The sequence below is a fragment of the Apodemus sylvaticus genome, chromosome 9, assembly GCF_947179515.1.
Source record: "Apodemus sylvaticus chromosome 9, mApoSyl1.1, whole genome shotgun sequence".
NCBI classification, from domain to species: domain Eukaryota; kingdom Metazoa; phylum Chordata; class Mammalia; order Rodentia; family Muridae; genus Apodemus; species Apodemus sylvaticus.
The window spans coordinates 22,701,971-22,718,080 of NC_067480.1; the positions used below are offsets into that span (position 1 = coordinate 22,701,971).

At 41.6% G+C, this 16,110-nt stretch overlaps 1 protein-coding gene across 6 annotated transcripts in view; it reads right to left on the bottom strand.

The window, feature by feature from the left end:
• The window catches only part of Ube2f (ubiquitin conjugating enzyme E2 F (putative)), a 36,195-nt gene that overhangs the window by 10,721 nt on the left and 9,364 nt on the right, over positions 1–16,110 (bottom strand). For 5 of the 6 annotated variants that reach the window (XR_007979416.1, XM_052192236.1, XM_052192235.1 and 2 more), the window contains exons 3-4: positions 13,074–13,103; positions 9,745–9,810 (exon numbers count right to left, since the gene is read on the bottom strand). Coding sequence is in view for 5 of the 6 variants with exons in the window: in XM_052192236.1 (XP_052048196.1) it covers positions 9,745–9,810; positions 13,074–13,103 (96 nt within the window). In the remaining variant the exon portion in view is untranslated. The remainder of the gene's footprint in view (positions 1–9,744; positions 9,811–13,073; positions 13,104–16,110) is intronic. The other variant, XM_052192239.1, reaches the window with a different exon arrangement.

The following is a 16,110-nucleotide window of genomic DNA, read 5'->3' on the forward strand; positions in this document are numbered from 1 at the left end:
TCAGGAGCAGGCTCCTTCTTCAGGGTACTACAGATACTGTGTCCCCTCTTAACCGTTTCCTGCCACGCGAGAATTACCTTTTACAGGACAGATCCAGATTCCCTACAAGGACGCCCTTCTGTGGGAAAGCTGATGAGATCTGACTGCCATTTCCCCACTACCTCAGGGAGTGCATGGTGAGATTCCAAGAAAGAACAAGCCCTTAGGAAATGGGTGTGGCAAGGACCTACAAGATGTCCAGGCTTCTTCAGGTCTGTAAACCCACAGCACATAGTCTCTCTTGCCCAAGCCAGGTTCAAGAGGAACGGAAGGGGCTGCTGCCTGCAGAGGTGCTGCAGCCTCCAAGTCTCACTGTGGTGTGACTAGCACTGCCTTCATCTTTAAAGCTAACACTAAGGCCAACTGCTTCAACCTTTTACAAAAATCAGATACATAAAGCAAGTTTTACCAGTAAATAAACCATTACTAAAAGCAAGCTTCTTTAAGAACTTAGAGGCTGTAGGCTGGTGAGATGGCTCAGCAAGCAAAGCAAAGGTGCTTGCTTTCAAACATGAGGACCTGAGTTCAGTCTCCAGGACCTGCAAGGTGGACAGAGCCAACGTCTGCAAGTTATCCCTTGACCTCCCCCCATGAACAGTTGCATATGTACATACAAAAATAAATGAATAAATAAAAAAGAAAAGAACTTTGAGGCTGTGCCGGCACCATGTAATCCAACAGCCACTCCTGGACGGTAGCACTTGTACTCTGGCAATCTCGTAAAAGACTAAACACTATCTGTGCCTCACTACACAACCCTTGCCTAATGCTAGTAGGGCTGAAGTTTACTGGTTATTTCTACTTTGTACTGGCTGGTTTTGTGTGTCAACTTGATGCAAGCTGGAGTTATCACAGAGATAGAAGCCTTCCTTGAGGAAATGCCTCCATGAGATCCAGCTATAAGGCATTTTCTCAATTAGTGATCACAGGTGGGAGGGTCCCTTGTGGGTGGTGCCATCCCTAGGCTGGTGGTCCTGGGTTCTATAAGAAAGCAAGTTGAGCAAGCCACGGGGAAACAAGCCAGTAAGAAACATCCCTCCATGGCCTCTGCATCAGTTCCTGCCTCCTGACCTGCTTCCAGTCCTGACTTCCTTTTGTGATGAACAGCAGTGTGGAAGTGTAAGCAGAATAAACCCTTTCCTCCCCAGCTTGCTTCTTGGTCATGATGTTTGTGCAGGAATAGAAACCCTGACTAAAACATACTTTTCCATAAGAATTGGTGTCTATCTCTTGTTAGCAAGATAAATTTCTTTGGGCTACTGATATAAAAGGCTCCTAGATTTACCTTTGCTGTTGTAACATTTTAATTAATGTCTTGTGTTCAGGGGTACCCATGCAGCCCCTAGAGCTGGAGTTTTACACACCATGAACTGAAGTGGGTGCTGTGATCCTCCGCATCATTGAGCTGTCACTCCAGAACACCTTTGCTATTTTATTTTGGGAGATGGGGTGGGGGGGTTGAAAAAGGGACTTAGAGCAGGGTAGCCATGAGTACCCATTGAGTAGCGGTGGCTGTCCTAGAGCTCACTCTGTATACTAATAATGGCCTCAAACTCAGCTTGGCCACCATACTCAGCCAGTTCTACTTCATGGACTCAGTCTCTGGTGTAGTGGTTTATAAAGGTCTTTCACAACCAAGATATCTTAGTAAAAAAGGTCATTCACTAATTTCACTGAATGTGGTGTTTTCTTCCCTCCCAATCAGCTGCTTAACTGTAATTCTCTTTCCTCTCTGACGTCAGTTTGGTTGAGTAGAGAACAGAAGAGATAGTGAGGCACAACTCTGGGAGTCTCTGGGAGGCCTTTCCGGACAAATCACAACCTAAGGAGTTGTTTGTTCAGCTCAGGGTTTGAATAGACAGCTGGGAGATTGGCGGGGCTGTAGGAATGGGGCCTGGTGACAGTGACACTGTGTGAGGCATCCAGGGCTGCATCTTGCCCTGACCCTTTCCTGTACTGCTTTTTCCCGTCTGCCATGCTCTAAGGTCTACCATACCCCTCCTTACATAATGAACTGCCACCCCTAAAATGATGAGCAGAACAAAGCCTTCCTATTTTTAATATGTCAGGTCTTTTACCTTTTGTAAATACTTCTGGATTTCAGACATAGTAACAAGTCTTGGGGAAAGACACTTGTTTTGGTAAGTTGGTTAGTAAATTTAGCTCCAAGTCCAGTGATCTTGCTCTCTTGTAATTTGATTTTAATCAGCATAGTACAAGATTTTTTTTTAAATCAAATTAAGATCGTTTTAAAACATTTATTTATTTTACACTCCATATTTTATTCCTCTCCCCACATCCCCCTCCCCACCCCATGCACCCCCCCCCCATCTGTTCCACATCCCATACCTCCTCCCTGTCTCCACATGGATGTCTCCACATGGATGTCCCCACCCCTACCCCACCTGACCTCTAAACTCCCTGATAGTCCAGATCTTTATGCCGGGCTTTTTTACTCTGCAGACCACACAGCCCACTCTAATTGCTCTTCAGGAGTAACTATGTCCCACCTAAGACACACTGACCCACTACAAGGCTGTGCTGCAGCCTCCCTCCTGCCATACTGTATTTCACTGGCTGGCTTTGCATTTCACTGATACTATTCTGATTTTTTGCTCACCAGTTACGAAGATGTGTCTAATGTCTGTCTTATACCATGTTTCTTCTGCCCTGATAAGGTTTTCATTTACTAATAAGAATTATGTCTTAAAATCTAAGATCCAAGAACAGACTGCTCCTCCCCGCCCCCCCCCTTAATGGAATTCTTCTCTCCAGAAGATGATGTGTTTCTTAGTTAGTATTTCCCTACTCAAAGCCGAGTCAGACTCAACACACCCTCTTCACTTTACTGCTGACCTGCAACTTACAATGTGGCCGAGGAACAGACTACCCTGCATGAGCCCAGGCTCCGCTCTGCTCAGCTCCACAGTCCATATAGCCCAAGGAGGAGGCCTCCTCTCCTTGGAGTTGACAAACAGAAAATTTCAGTGTACCATGTACCATGACCAGCATAGTGTGCCAACTCTATACCAGTTGCTGACGTTAAAAACATTTTACTTCTTGGCAACTGGGACTGAATCCTGAAATACAGCAGGAGAGAGCTGCTGGCTCCCTGCCCACAGTCAGAGGACTTACCCTTCCTTCCATTGGAACTTTACAGCCTGCTCTCTTGCCTTCAAGGCATCAGCACTGACAGTGACTCCAGGGAAGAGATTCTCCAAGGGTTCACAGACACTAACCCTTGGGCCCTACACCAGAATGACTGCTAGGACCTCTCAAGGTCCGGAAGTCTCAGCAGCTCCACTTCTGCTCCTCCCATTTCACAGCCTGTCTCTACTTTAAGACACGCAAATACACATGAATGAGTGAGCCCTGCACACACACACACACACACATACACACACACACACACACACACACACCTGGCCACTAGGATGCTCTACATCATCATGGTACAAACAGGCCTAGAGGACTGAAGAATTTCTGGGAGCCTGTTGAATCTCTGTCTCCACAGTGGTTTTTCAAGACAGAGCAACATTGGACATACCATATCTCAGTTCCTGCCACTGGTTCAGACAGACACCGCACAGAGATGATTAATGTTTCATTTAGGTAGTTCTGTTTCAAGCTGTGTGACCTGTAAACCTATCACTCAAAAGGTATAGGGTAGTATGATCAGAAGTTCGACACCCTCGGTTACATAGTAAATTATGTATAGACCACCCAAGCCATATAGGACTCTCTTAAAACAACACAAAATACAAAACGGCAAGTTGAACCTTAAACTACTGTGAAAGAATGCATTGCTTCCCCTTGCAAGAAGCAAACAATATGCTAATAAGCAATCACCAGGGCACCTCTCAACCAGCAAGAGTCACAACTCCCAAGCATAAAGCTCTCAGGAGTTTGGAAGTGAGAAGTGAAGAAAATTTTACTAGAGAGTAGGAGGCTTTAACAAGTAGTGCAGATAGCAAGCAATTCTGACAACCTGAAATGACATGAGTCTGCAGGGCCAAGCTTTAGATCAAAGTATGAAGAATGTGGTGATAAGACCCACTATGACGCCCACACTAAATGAGTAATCTTCAATAGTCTCATCTCGGAGTTTGATCAAAGAGGGTTTGATTAGGCTCAGAAACCTTACCAATATGTTCAAGTGCCTGGCTGGTGAAATCTCTTTTAATCTGCTTTCAACATAGCCAACAATGTACTAGATCTAGCACTCAATTCCAAGATCATGAAAATACTATGATTTCTGGTTTTAACTTTGAACATATCTTTTGCATTACTCCTCTGTTGCTGTGACCAAACACTATGACCAAGGTAGCTTATAGACAAGTTTATTTGGGCTTATGGTTCCGGAGGAATAAGAACTCATCACCATGGCAGCAGGCAGGTGTGGCAGCTAGACCAGAGAGCAAATGGGAATGGTGGGAGGCTGGAAAACCTCAAAGCTCACCCCAATGGATGTACTTCCTAAGCCTCCTCAAATAGAGGCAGACTGAGGACCATGGGTTAAAACGACTGAGCCTGCACACGGCATTCTCATTCAAACCACCACATTCAACTCCTTTGTCCCACAGGAACAAAATGAATTTAGTTCAACTTCAAGAGGCCCCGTAGCCTTTCTATTTCAACACTGTTTAAAGGCTAAAGTCTCTTGAGATTCCAGGCAGTCTCCTCACTGTAAGCTCCTTGTAAAAATAAAAGGCAAACTACATACTTCCATTATGCAGCGGCACAGAACATTACAAAAGTGTCAGGAGCCAACAAGTGGAAGCTAAAAACTGAGATGCATCCACCTTGGATTAAAAATCTCTGACTGCTCCAGTAGGCAAAGCCCAGGAGAAATCCATTTTAGGAAAGATTCCTGCTATTAATATGCTTTTCCTGTAATTGTTAAATATATATAGCAACTACTAGGTATTAGCCCACCCTTTTGAGCAAATCTCTGCCGAACAGTGAAGATGTACTGTCTTACAGTGATTGCTATATAGACAAATAGAAGATGATTTCTTAATCCTTAATGATGATCCTATAAGAATTCCTAAAACTATAGTAATTATTAAGCTTTTTTATAATACACTGCTATTAAATCCTTTCTGATAGTCAAAACTACAATGAGAACTCTATCGTTCTTTAGCTTCATGAGTTAATTGCTTCTGAGATAGCAAGCAGGCATTTACTACTCAGAGCACATTCCAAGAGGTTGTAAAGCTATTAACCATCAATCATAAAAAGGGAACTATTGATTTACTATAGGTGCTAAGACAGAAGATAAAATATTGACTGAGTTTATCTATACCAAATTTCACTAATACCTTGGTCACAAAAGTTATGGTTTTTAAATCTTATGAACCTACAGAGCTGGTGACAGGAAATATATGTTTAACCAGATAATTACTCCTAATAGATACCCATGTAAACATTCTCTGTTGTAAACTTAATTGATTTATAATTTGAATTTATGTATAAACTTAAGATAAACTTTTTATCATGTGATCATGTATTCTGAAAGATGTGTAAGTGCTAAGGACAAAGAGAGCAGGGCAATCCTTACCCCTTTTTCCCTCAGAGCAGATCCCCGTAACTGCTCATTCCCCCCTTTTCTTAGACCCCTGAGAGTTATGCAGTTCCTGTGGAGATAGAAATAATCCCAGGTGTTACTCACCTAAGCCAGCAGTCTTTAACCCTCAGGAAGAGCAAGTTTTCCTTTATCAAAAAAAGCTATCAACTATCACTAAAAGCTATCAACAAGCATTTAGTATAGTTAGAGAGCTAGAACATGTGAAGACCGTCAGTCTTTAAAGCTACACCTGAGTCCTAACCTGCTCTAGACTAGATGGCTCAGGGTACAAAAGAACTCTAGCTACAGTAAGAAAATACTGGACCAAAAACTTACACGTAAATGCCATGCTACTTTTGGACACAACATGCATTATTTACCTTGATTTTTTAATTGCATTCATTCATTTTACTTATTTACTTATTTTACTTGTTTCCTTATTTTAATGCGTTGTGGGTTTAGTGTGTGCTAGTGTTCTCAGATGCACAGAGATGTGAATTTGGAAGTCAGGTCAGCTTGCAGAAGTAGGGATCTCCTACCACCATGTGAACTCCAGGGATTAAACTAAGGCAGTCAGCAAGTGCCTTTACCCAATGAGCTATTTCACTGGCCTACACTGTACATTTTTACTGGTGACCACCAGAATGTCCTATGCATGCTGAACAAGCACTCTTACTACTGAGCCACAACTCAGCTCACATGCTGTTTTTAACAATGGTACTAAATGGCCTGAGAATCCCCTAAAAAATATGTAACTGGAAGATGTGTGCTAGGGAAGGAGAGAAATCGGCATCAAACAGATGACATGTCTGTCCATCAGGTAACTCAGTGGCCCACTGGTACCATCACAAGCAAACACTACAGCAACAGAGTTCGTGGAAAGAGCAAGGAAAGAGCAATGAGTGTTTTCTTCACAGTCAGAAGACTGCTGGCAGATAGCTCACACATTTCTAGTACACACAGAGGACAGAAAATTGCCACCTGTCTTTAGGGTTATCTGAAAGAAGTGACTCACCAAGGGAGGAAAAGTCTGTTCTTAAAATGTACTGTTTTCTTACTGTGGCTAACCGCACAGTGAAATTAAAAATCACTAGAAAGAACCAGGGATCAAACTGTGAATGAGACTCTTAAGTACCATAACTGAAACTGTGACATGTCACAAGATCACCACATACCCTAGCCATTAGCAGGATAAACAAACCATCCCAAACCTATAGTTCAAGTGAAATGGATCAATTCTGTCAAAGAACGATTTCAAAGCTGACTTAGAACAAAACAAATCAATGCTAACACTGTACTTCCTAAACAAATTCCATTCATAAATAAAAACTTTCCTGGAAATGAAGTTCCAGGTTGACCACTGGTAACCTACCAGCCATTTCAGAGAGAAATAACACAAAGGTACTCTGAGGAACACATCTAACTTATTTTACTACTGACAACAAAACCTAAGAAATTATAAGAAAAACAAAATAAAATAATCTTCATGATTACCGATTCAAAAGTTCCTAAGAAAATACTAGTAAGTGGAACCCAGGTCTTGCTCTATGAGGTGACTGCGAGCACACACTGAGAAGTAAAGGCACACATTCCCACACAGAACGATTTCTGTGAGAGAGGTCACAGATGCCAACACTGCCTTTTTAGATGTGTTTATTTTGTGTATGAGTGTTTTGCATCATGTTTAAACCTGGTATATAAGAAGGTCATTAGAGGGCATTGATCCCCTGGAACTGGAGTCATGAATGGCTGAGAGCTACAATGGAGTGCTAGGAATTGAACCTGAGTCCTCTGCAACTAGTACTCTTAACTGGTAAACTGCCTTTCCAGCACTCAACACTATTTTTAAAAGCTACTAGAATAAACAAGTAAACTTGTTTATTAGTCACATAAACAACATATTTTTAAAATCTGCTATTTTCATATGGTGCCAACTGAAGTCTTAAAAACACTTTACTGTGGTGTGGTAGCTGAGTTTTGTAATGTCAGCATGTAAGAGGCAGAAGCTACAGGAAGGGAAGTTCAAGGCCAGTCTGGGATACAAAGTAAGACCCTATCTCAAAAACCAACCAGGCAGCCAACTACCACTGTTGAACTTTACGCAAAGTTTATCCCAGTTCTGGAAGACCTCTACACTGTAACTGAACACTGACTCAGAGATGTCTGCTCTTCCTGATACTATTATATGAATTTGTATTTCCAGGCACTAAAATAAAATTTTTTTATTGCCTGCTAGAATAGTGTATACTGAACCACCAACAGTTGTTTTCCTAACAGAGCTCAATCAGGATGAAGGCGTGGTCATATGTCATCTCAGGATCCACATTCATAGGCTTTAGTAAGAATGAACAGGTAGAACAGGGAGGAGAGGGAGAAACACTCAGAGGAAGCCACAGAAACATAAATAAGACACTGAGCAGGCTGGGAGAGACGCCAAGGACTGCAGAGGTGTGCTCAGAGTGCTGCTGGACCATCAGCACCTAGCTCATTATAACACACGAGCCTGAGAGACTTAGTGACACTGCTCTTCATGGTAATCCTGAGATGAGAGACGTTACCTATGGACTCAGCATCCCTCATCAACATAGGACAGAAGATGTTTCAGAACGGGCCTGGTCTTTACCATCTCACCCGTTCAAAGATACCAGGCATGCAAAGCCTCCCATTTCCAAGAATGAGGTCCTGATACCAACTGTATTCTAGTGTCTCCAGGCAACTGTTATCTGTCCAGAGTTACAAGTCTGCCCCAGAGCACTCTTCACATAGATTTAAGACAGATTTTTGCTTGGTAACCTGAACTGGCTTTGAACTTGTGAACTTTCTGCTTCAGCCTTTTGAGTGCTAGGATTATAAGCATGCACCACTGCAGTCAGATGTAAACAGAAATACAAATTATCAAGAACATTTTGAAATGGGATACTTGTTATTATAAAACATTTTCCACAAGAAACAAGCTACTCTCCTTGCAGAGACAGAGGCCATGTTTATTCATGGACTCATTATCGCGTAACAAAATCCTGTACCTCTCACTTTCTAATTAGTTCATGACTCATTATTCTCAGCTCCTCACCCTCCGCCCCCCAAATAGGACAACACCTTCTATTTTTACAAGGAATCTCTGTCCTGTTTGTTTTCTTCTTTTTCTGTGCATTTCAGCTTAAGTAACAATATTAACTTTACAGTTGCCGAATGATGTCAGAAACATTTGTGGACTAACTGCCCCAGAACACCCCTGGACACGTACTCATAAACCCCAAAGATAAGACCACTCCAGCCTTAACAAGTGTCACATTACTTGTCAGTATGACCTGAATGCTGACAATATCCTTTTCTCTGCATCATAATCCTTTTAATAATTTCCACTTCTTTGAAGTACTAGTAACATCCTTTAAATAATGTCCTTCTCTGGCTACTTTTAAAATTTTCACTTCAGGTACAAAGTGTAGAATGGGAAACAATGGATGCAGTTCTCACTCTAGTACCCTTCACAAACATCTATGAGCTAGTTTTCTCGGAGAAACCTTGAGAATTGATTCTTACTCTTCCTACCCACCTACCCTGAACTAGCATGAACTGGCTACCAATGGTTGACCACTGGAGGCAGACATGGGTTGATGATCAGTAACTCCTTTAATAGCACCTTCATTAGAAAAGCCTGACCAAGGAGATATGCTGCTGCTCCTGGAGACTAGGCACTTAGTATAGTCCTAAGAAGGACAGCTGGTCATCTGCTAGAACTTGGGACCAAGTGGTGTGCATATGAAAATCCATTTGATCCTGACACCGCCTAAGACAGGATTCATGACTCCCTTCCGGAGATGGGGGCTGCAGCTAAGCAATCCTACCTCAGTCAAGCTCAACCAGAGTGTTACCAGAACCCACTCATGACTTAAAAGCCCATACCCAAAGCAGGCTGTCGTCAGTTTTCTTTGGTGTTAGCTGCCTGGCTTTCAGAGTCACCAGACACTGAGTGCCTCACACCTGCTGTACTTTATCTGGCTGCAAGTCATAGGCCATCCTAGGGAATGGGAGAGCACTAACATACCACAGGACACATCCAGAGAAAAACAGATTTAAGCAGACCTTTACACTTGCTGCTTGAAAATTACATGAACATTGAAATATCCAGTATTTATTACCTGGGCTTACAGTCAGCTGAAAGCAATGAAGCTTGTTTGGATCAGGAAAATGTACTTTACAGGTACCTGCAAAAGAAATAGCCATCAGGAAGGTCAGGAGTGAGTGGTGTCCACACGCTGAGCTAGCCTCCAAACACACAGAAGCCCATGGTGCTGACTCACAAAGGACTCTAATGGTAATCATGGAATATACTAAATGACAAGCTAGGGTTCTGTTGTCTTTGCCATTCCCCCCTTAGTCTTACTAGTTAACTCCTAATTAAGGTAAGTATTCAGTTTTAAACCATCACTGAAGAGTTCTCCTCACTGTAGAATTGTGCTGTTTACAGTGAAAGAGACGATCCCTCAAAGACATGAATGTCTTTGTGTAAAGGCTAACTAAATGTGTAAAGGCTAACTAAATGTGTAAAGGCTAACTAAACATGGAAGACCAGGGAAAGCAGCACAGAGGACTTCTGTTCAGATCAGTCAGGACCACAGAGATGCAGAGAGTGAGGTTAAACAGAAGTGAGATACTGAGAGTCGGCAGCCACCCAGAATTTACCATAACATTGGAGGGGAAAAAAATCTCAGAAACCCGCCTGCCTCTCTCTCCACCTCCAGAGTGCAGGTTACTGCTCATCTTTAACCCCGCACCAGGGAGGCAAAGGCAGGCAAGACCTCTGAGTTCAAGGCCACCCTAGCCTACACAGTGAAACACTGTCTCAAGAAATGGGTTCACAGCCAGGCAGTGGTGGCCCACGCCTTTAACTCCAGCACTTGGGAGGCAGAGGCAGGCAGATTTCTGAGTTTGAGGCCAGCCTGGTCTACAGAGTGAGTTCCAGGACAGCCAGGGTTACACAGAGAAACCCTGTCTCAAAAAAAAAAAAAAAGGTTCATAATTTTACTATTGGTCTTGTTTCATTTTAGTATTTAATGAGCATGTCAGACATAGAACATTGAGATAAAAAACAGTTTAAGATTTGTAGGCTTTCTTTTTTTAGAGTAGAGGAAAGAACTCCTCAGTTTTCAGGGGTCAGGAGCAGTTTCTGAGATAGAATACCACATTCTTTAATCTAGAAAGAGCCTTCTGAATTAGCCTTCCAAGAATACAAAAATCAGTAAAACACGTTTTAAAAATTAATAAAACTACCAAAATCAAATAACTAACCTTAAAGCTCAGGAAAGGATAAGTCAAAAAAAACATTACATTACTATATATTATATTATATTATATTATATTATATTATATTATATTATATTATATTATATTATATTATATAAATGCTTTTAATCTATCAATAGATATGTTTAAGATTCATTTATTATTATATGTAAGTACACTGTAGCTGTCTTCAGACACACCAAAAGAGGGTGTCAGATTACGAATGGTTGTGAGCCACCATGTGGTTGCTGGGATTTGAACTCAGGACCTTTGGAAGAGTAGTCAGTGCTCATAACCGCTGAGCCATCTCTCCAGCTCCATATATATGTTTTATTCTTACACACACACACACACACTTTTTAGTTTTCTCTATATACAATAGCATCAATCTAAGGAAATGTTCATTTTCAGGGAGACACCCATGCATGCGCAAATACAAAGCTCTGAGGTCATTCCACAGTCTCTAATCACATTGCCAAATAAAAAGCTATCCTTATGGCTCTGTAAATATTTTAAGAGTGTTTTAAACAGATAGTAAAGAATGAGCATGTGGTGGCCTGTTTCTTCTTTAACATGATGATTTGCACAAAACCTGGGAAAGCAGCAGCATGTCATATAGTGTATGCTCCTTGATAGCTTAGCTACAGACAGACAGGAAGACAGGCTCCTTCTTTTCCATATCCTACAAGAGTCACATCAAGCACACATGCTAGTTCTAAGAGGAAACGTTTTGTGGTCTCTGATGAAAAGGCACTTTGAGCAAACATGTGAATCAGGAACAGTGGAAAGACATGTTGGACTAGAACACAGAAAATCACTGTATGATGCTTTTTAGAAGAAAATGTCCTAACACAGGCAGAGAGACAGATGGATAGAAAGACAGATAGCTCATCACCTGGCTTTAGGCCTTTGCCATCTGCCTGTGTCACACCACTCACACAGACTTTCTGAAGCATTTTTAAGAATGCCCTTCTCCTTTTGCTCTACTCTTTCATTCCCCACTCAGTGTCTGGGACTGACACCAGGGCATTAGACATGCCAGGCAAGTTCTCTGCTACTAAACCATATCCTGAGCTTCAAGATTAACCTTTCAATAAAATTCCCAGACAATACCATCAGTTTTGAATGGAGGTACTTTGAGGTCAAGCTACAGAATTAGAAGGTTTTAGATAAAAGCCATAGCAGAAATATATTTTCCATCATGACCACTCTTCCCACACACAAATGTCAGGCATCAAAATTGTTCAGCCTGCCCAGGAAGTACACACCTTTGATCCCAGCACTCCCGAGGCAAACAGAGCTATTTGATGCCAGCCTGGTCTACGTAGTAAAGTCCAGGCTAGCCAAGACTGCACAGTGAATATTAACAGCTTGTCTGTGCCCTCACAAACTAATTTTACAACCACCCTCAGACTCAGAATGACTTTTAAACCAAATATTACAATAAAAAGCTTAACAACAACAAAGTAAAATGTCAAAGCTTTCAGGTTCTCATACAACATGTAAAATGTTAAATATTTGGTGAATGATAAAAAAAAGTAGAAATCTGATATATATTATCCAGGTGCATTTCTCAGTGACACACTGCAGGGTCCATGTGTGTCCTCGGGAAAGACAGAATGAGGGAGCACATCTGTGGATGAAGGGCGTACATCTGCCCTTTCTCAAATACAAACACAAACCAACAATAAACATCTCCTGAGCTGACTGGGAGCACACCCGTTGACAACGGGGCTGTGTGCTCCTGACCCCCTCTCCTTTCACTCAGGGGGAAGGTAGAACAGGATCAACTGACCAATCATGCCTCCGCTACACCGACACAGCCAGCAGTGTACACGTGCCACTCAGGACTACAGACTGCTTTGTTGTTTGTTGAGACAGGCTGGCTCTCTGTCACCCTGTTGTGGAACTCACTGTGTCAACCTGTCTAGCCTCAAACTCAGAGATCTGCTTGCTTCTGCCTCCTAAGTGCTGTGGTTAAAAGCTTATGGCACTGATACCTGGCTAGAACCTCATCTTAGATTTGGCAAAAAACAAAACAAAAAAGCCTCTTCTTTTACAAAATTAAAATTTATTCTTAATATACACACAAAAAAGGTTTTGCTATGCAAAGTTATTAAAACAAAATGAGTTTTCTTCATGTCATCACTATATAGTAATAATTTGACAGGCATGCTATACTTACAAGGTAAATTAGCTTCAAGTTCTGCAACCTCTGTAGAAATAAAGAGACTGTAGTTAACAGCAATCTTCATAATATCACCAGTTTTAAATAAGCAATTCCTCCTAGATTACAGAAGAAAAAAAATAAGCTAGATGAACTGAAACCTAGTCTAGAATTTTTTTGAATTTTTAATCCCACCCATTATTTTCTTTTAATTTTTTAGAATTTATATTTTAAGCCTAACTTCACACACACACACACACACACACACACACACACACACACCATCAATTTATGTTTTTTCCCCAAATGTGCTTTCAAGTTACTTCTGTAACTTACACTTCTTGGCCCCAGTCCTCTCCCACGAGGCCTCAGACCATCCAGTTCACATCCTCAGTTGCTCACTGTGTATTTAAGTCCAGCATCCTTCTGCACATCAAAACCACAGCTCTCCCTCCCCATCTCATGCTAACTCTCTCCCATAGGTGCAGACAGACACCAAGCCCACTCTCACCACTTCTATTCCACAGAGAAAAGAAGTATTAGAAGAACAATCAGCTGTACAAAAGACATATTACACCAAGAAGGCCCCAGAGATTCCAATAGCAAGGAAACAAACATTAAAACTAATAAATCAAAAATATGAAAACCAATCTATTACATTAATAATGCACTATTTAAAAGAAAAGTAATGCCAAATGTGATGGTGCACAATGGAATACCTGTTCTCTATGAACTCAAGGCCACCCAGGGGTTCCAGAGCCAGGCTCTTTCTTTAAAAAATAAAAGTATATAAAAAATAGGAGGGGAGGAGAGGGAAAGGAGTTGGGAAGGAGAGAAAAGAGTGAAAAGAAACACGGAAGGCTAGCAGTAGGTTAGGGAAGAATACTGTATATGGGAGGGCCCAGGTTCAGTCTCCAACACTGTACTACAGAAAGACAAAAAAGGAACTAAGAAAGCAATCCCATTTACCAAAAATATTAAGGACTATATTTAAGTACAGAGATGAAAGATCTGTACTCTCAAACTGTAAACACGGAGGACAGAAACTACAGAGCGAGTGGAACCCGTCACCCAAAGCCTTTCACACAAGGTAACCCTATCACGAGCTCAGTGGCAGTCTTCACAGAACCATATGAAGATCCACAGGATATTGAGAAAATGAACAAAGTTAACACTGCTGTTTCTGACTTCAAATTATATTACAGAGATAGGGTAATCAAAACAATATAGTAATATGGGCATAAACACAGACCAACAGAACAACAGGGAGGCTAGAGCAAACCCAGTAAGCACACACAATCAACTAACACCCAAGAGTACCAAAAAGACCACACAGGGAAATGAGAGCCTCTTTGGTGGAGAATTAGGCATCCTTACACTAATTACACAATAAATAAAAGGCTTAAATGTAAGCTGTAAAACTCATAGGGGTGGTGGTGGAGTCAATTCTCAAACCTTGCTTTAGCAGTGCTTTATATTTTGCTTTATTTTTTTACTTATTATTTTAATTATGTGCACTGGAAGGAGTGGTGTGTGCACATGAATGCAAGTACCCACAAAGGTCAGGGATGTGAGAGCGCCTGGAACAGGAGTTACCAGCAGCTGTATGGTGCCTGATGTGGGAGCTGGGAATCAAACTCAGGTCCTCAGGGAAAGCAGTATGTGCTCTTAACCACTGAGCCATCTCTCCATGCCCCAATTATTCTATTTTAAAGCAGAAAGTAAACAGTGAGACTACATTAAACTAAAATGCTATAGCACAAAGAAAAGGTAGTCTGTAGAGACTGGGGATAAATGTCTGCCAATCATGTAGCTGATAAGGATTTAATACCAACACTCACACACACACACCTCAACAGGGAAAGAAAGAAAGAAAGAAAGAAAGAGAGAAAGAAAGAAAGAAAGAAAGAAAGAAAGAAAGAAAGAAAGAAAGAAAGAAAGAAAGAAAGAAAGAAAGAAAAGGAAGGAAGGAAGGAAGGAAGGAAGGAAGGAAAGAAAAGAAAAGGAAGGAAGGAAGGAAGGAAGGAAAGAAAGAAAGAAGGAAGGAAGGAAGGAAGGAAGGAAGGAAGGAAGGAAGGAAGGAAGAAAGGAAGGAAGGAAGGAAAAAAGAAAGATTGATGGATCAGGCAGACTTCCTGAACAGACATTTCTCCAAAGAGATAAAAGTGACCAGTTATATGAAAAGATATGTAGTATCACCAAGTATCAAAACAAGACCATGCCTGCTATCTCTAATCTTTCCCGTTGGCTACTACTACTAGAGAGGTAAGAGGTAGCAACTGAAGGTTAGGATACAAAGAAAAGGGAACCCTCACACAATATTATAATATATATTAAATATTATACACACAAGTGTGCGTGCGCGCGCACACACACACACACAGAGAGAGAGAGAGAGAGAGAGAGAGAGAGAGAGATCCCTCAAAAAGCTAAAAAAGAGAGAAAAAAAAACAAAACAACTACCATATGACCCAGCAATCTTTGTGAATATATACACTCAAAATAAGTCGTCAGCACCTTTTAAGAGAAGCAGTTCTCGACCTGTGGGTCACAACCTCTTTGGGTTGTTACATTATGACTCCTAATAGTAGCAAAATTAGTTATGAAGCAGCAAGGAAATAACTTTATGGTTGAGGTCAGCACAACCTGAGGAACTGAATTAAAGGGCTGTAGCATCTGGATGGTGGGCATCAGGACAGTGGAAGACCACTGCTGTACAAGAATGACCATCCCATGCTCATTGCAGTTATTTTTCATGATAGCCAATATATGGAATCAGCCCAAGAATAAACTGAGTAAGGAAAAGAAACTGAGATGTGTAAAAACACTACTCAGCATTAGCAGAGATGAGCCCACCATCTGTGACTACGTGATGGGCACAGGACATCATGCTAAGTGAAATAAGCCCGACAGAAGGAACAAACTGCTGAGCACACAGAAACAGAGCAATGGGGAGAAGGGATGAGGGCAATGGCAATGGGCACAAGGTTAGGCTTAGGTAGGATAAGTACTGTGTGCTGATGTGACCACATAGGAATGTGTATGAAATGACTGG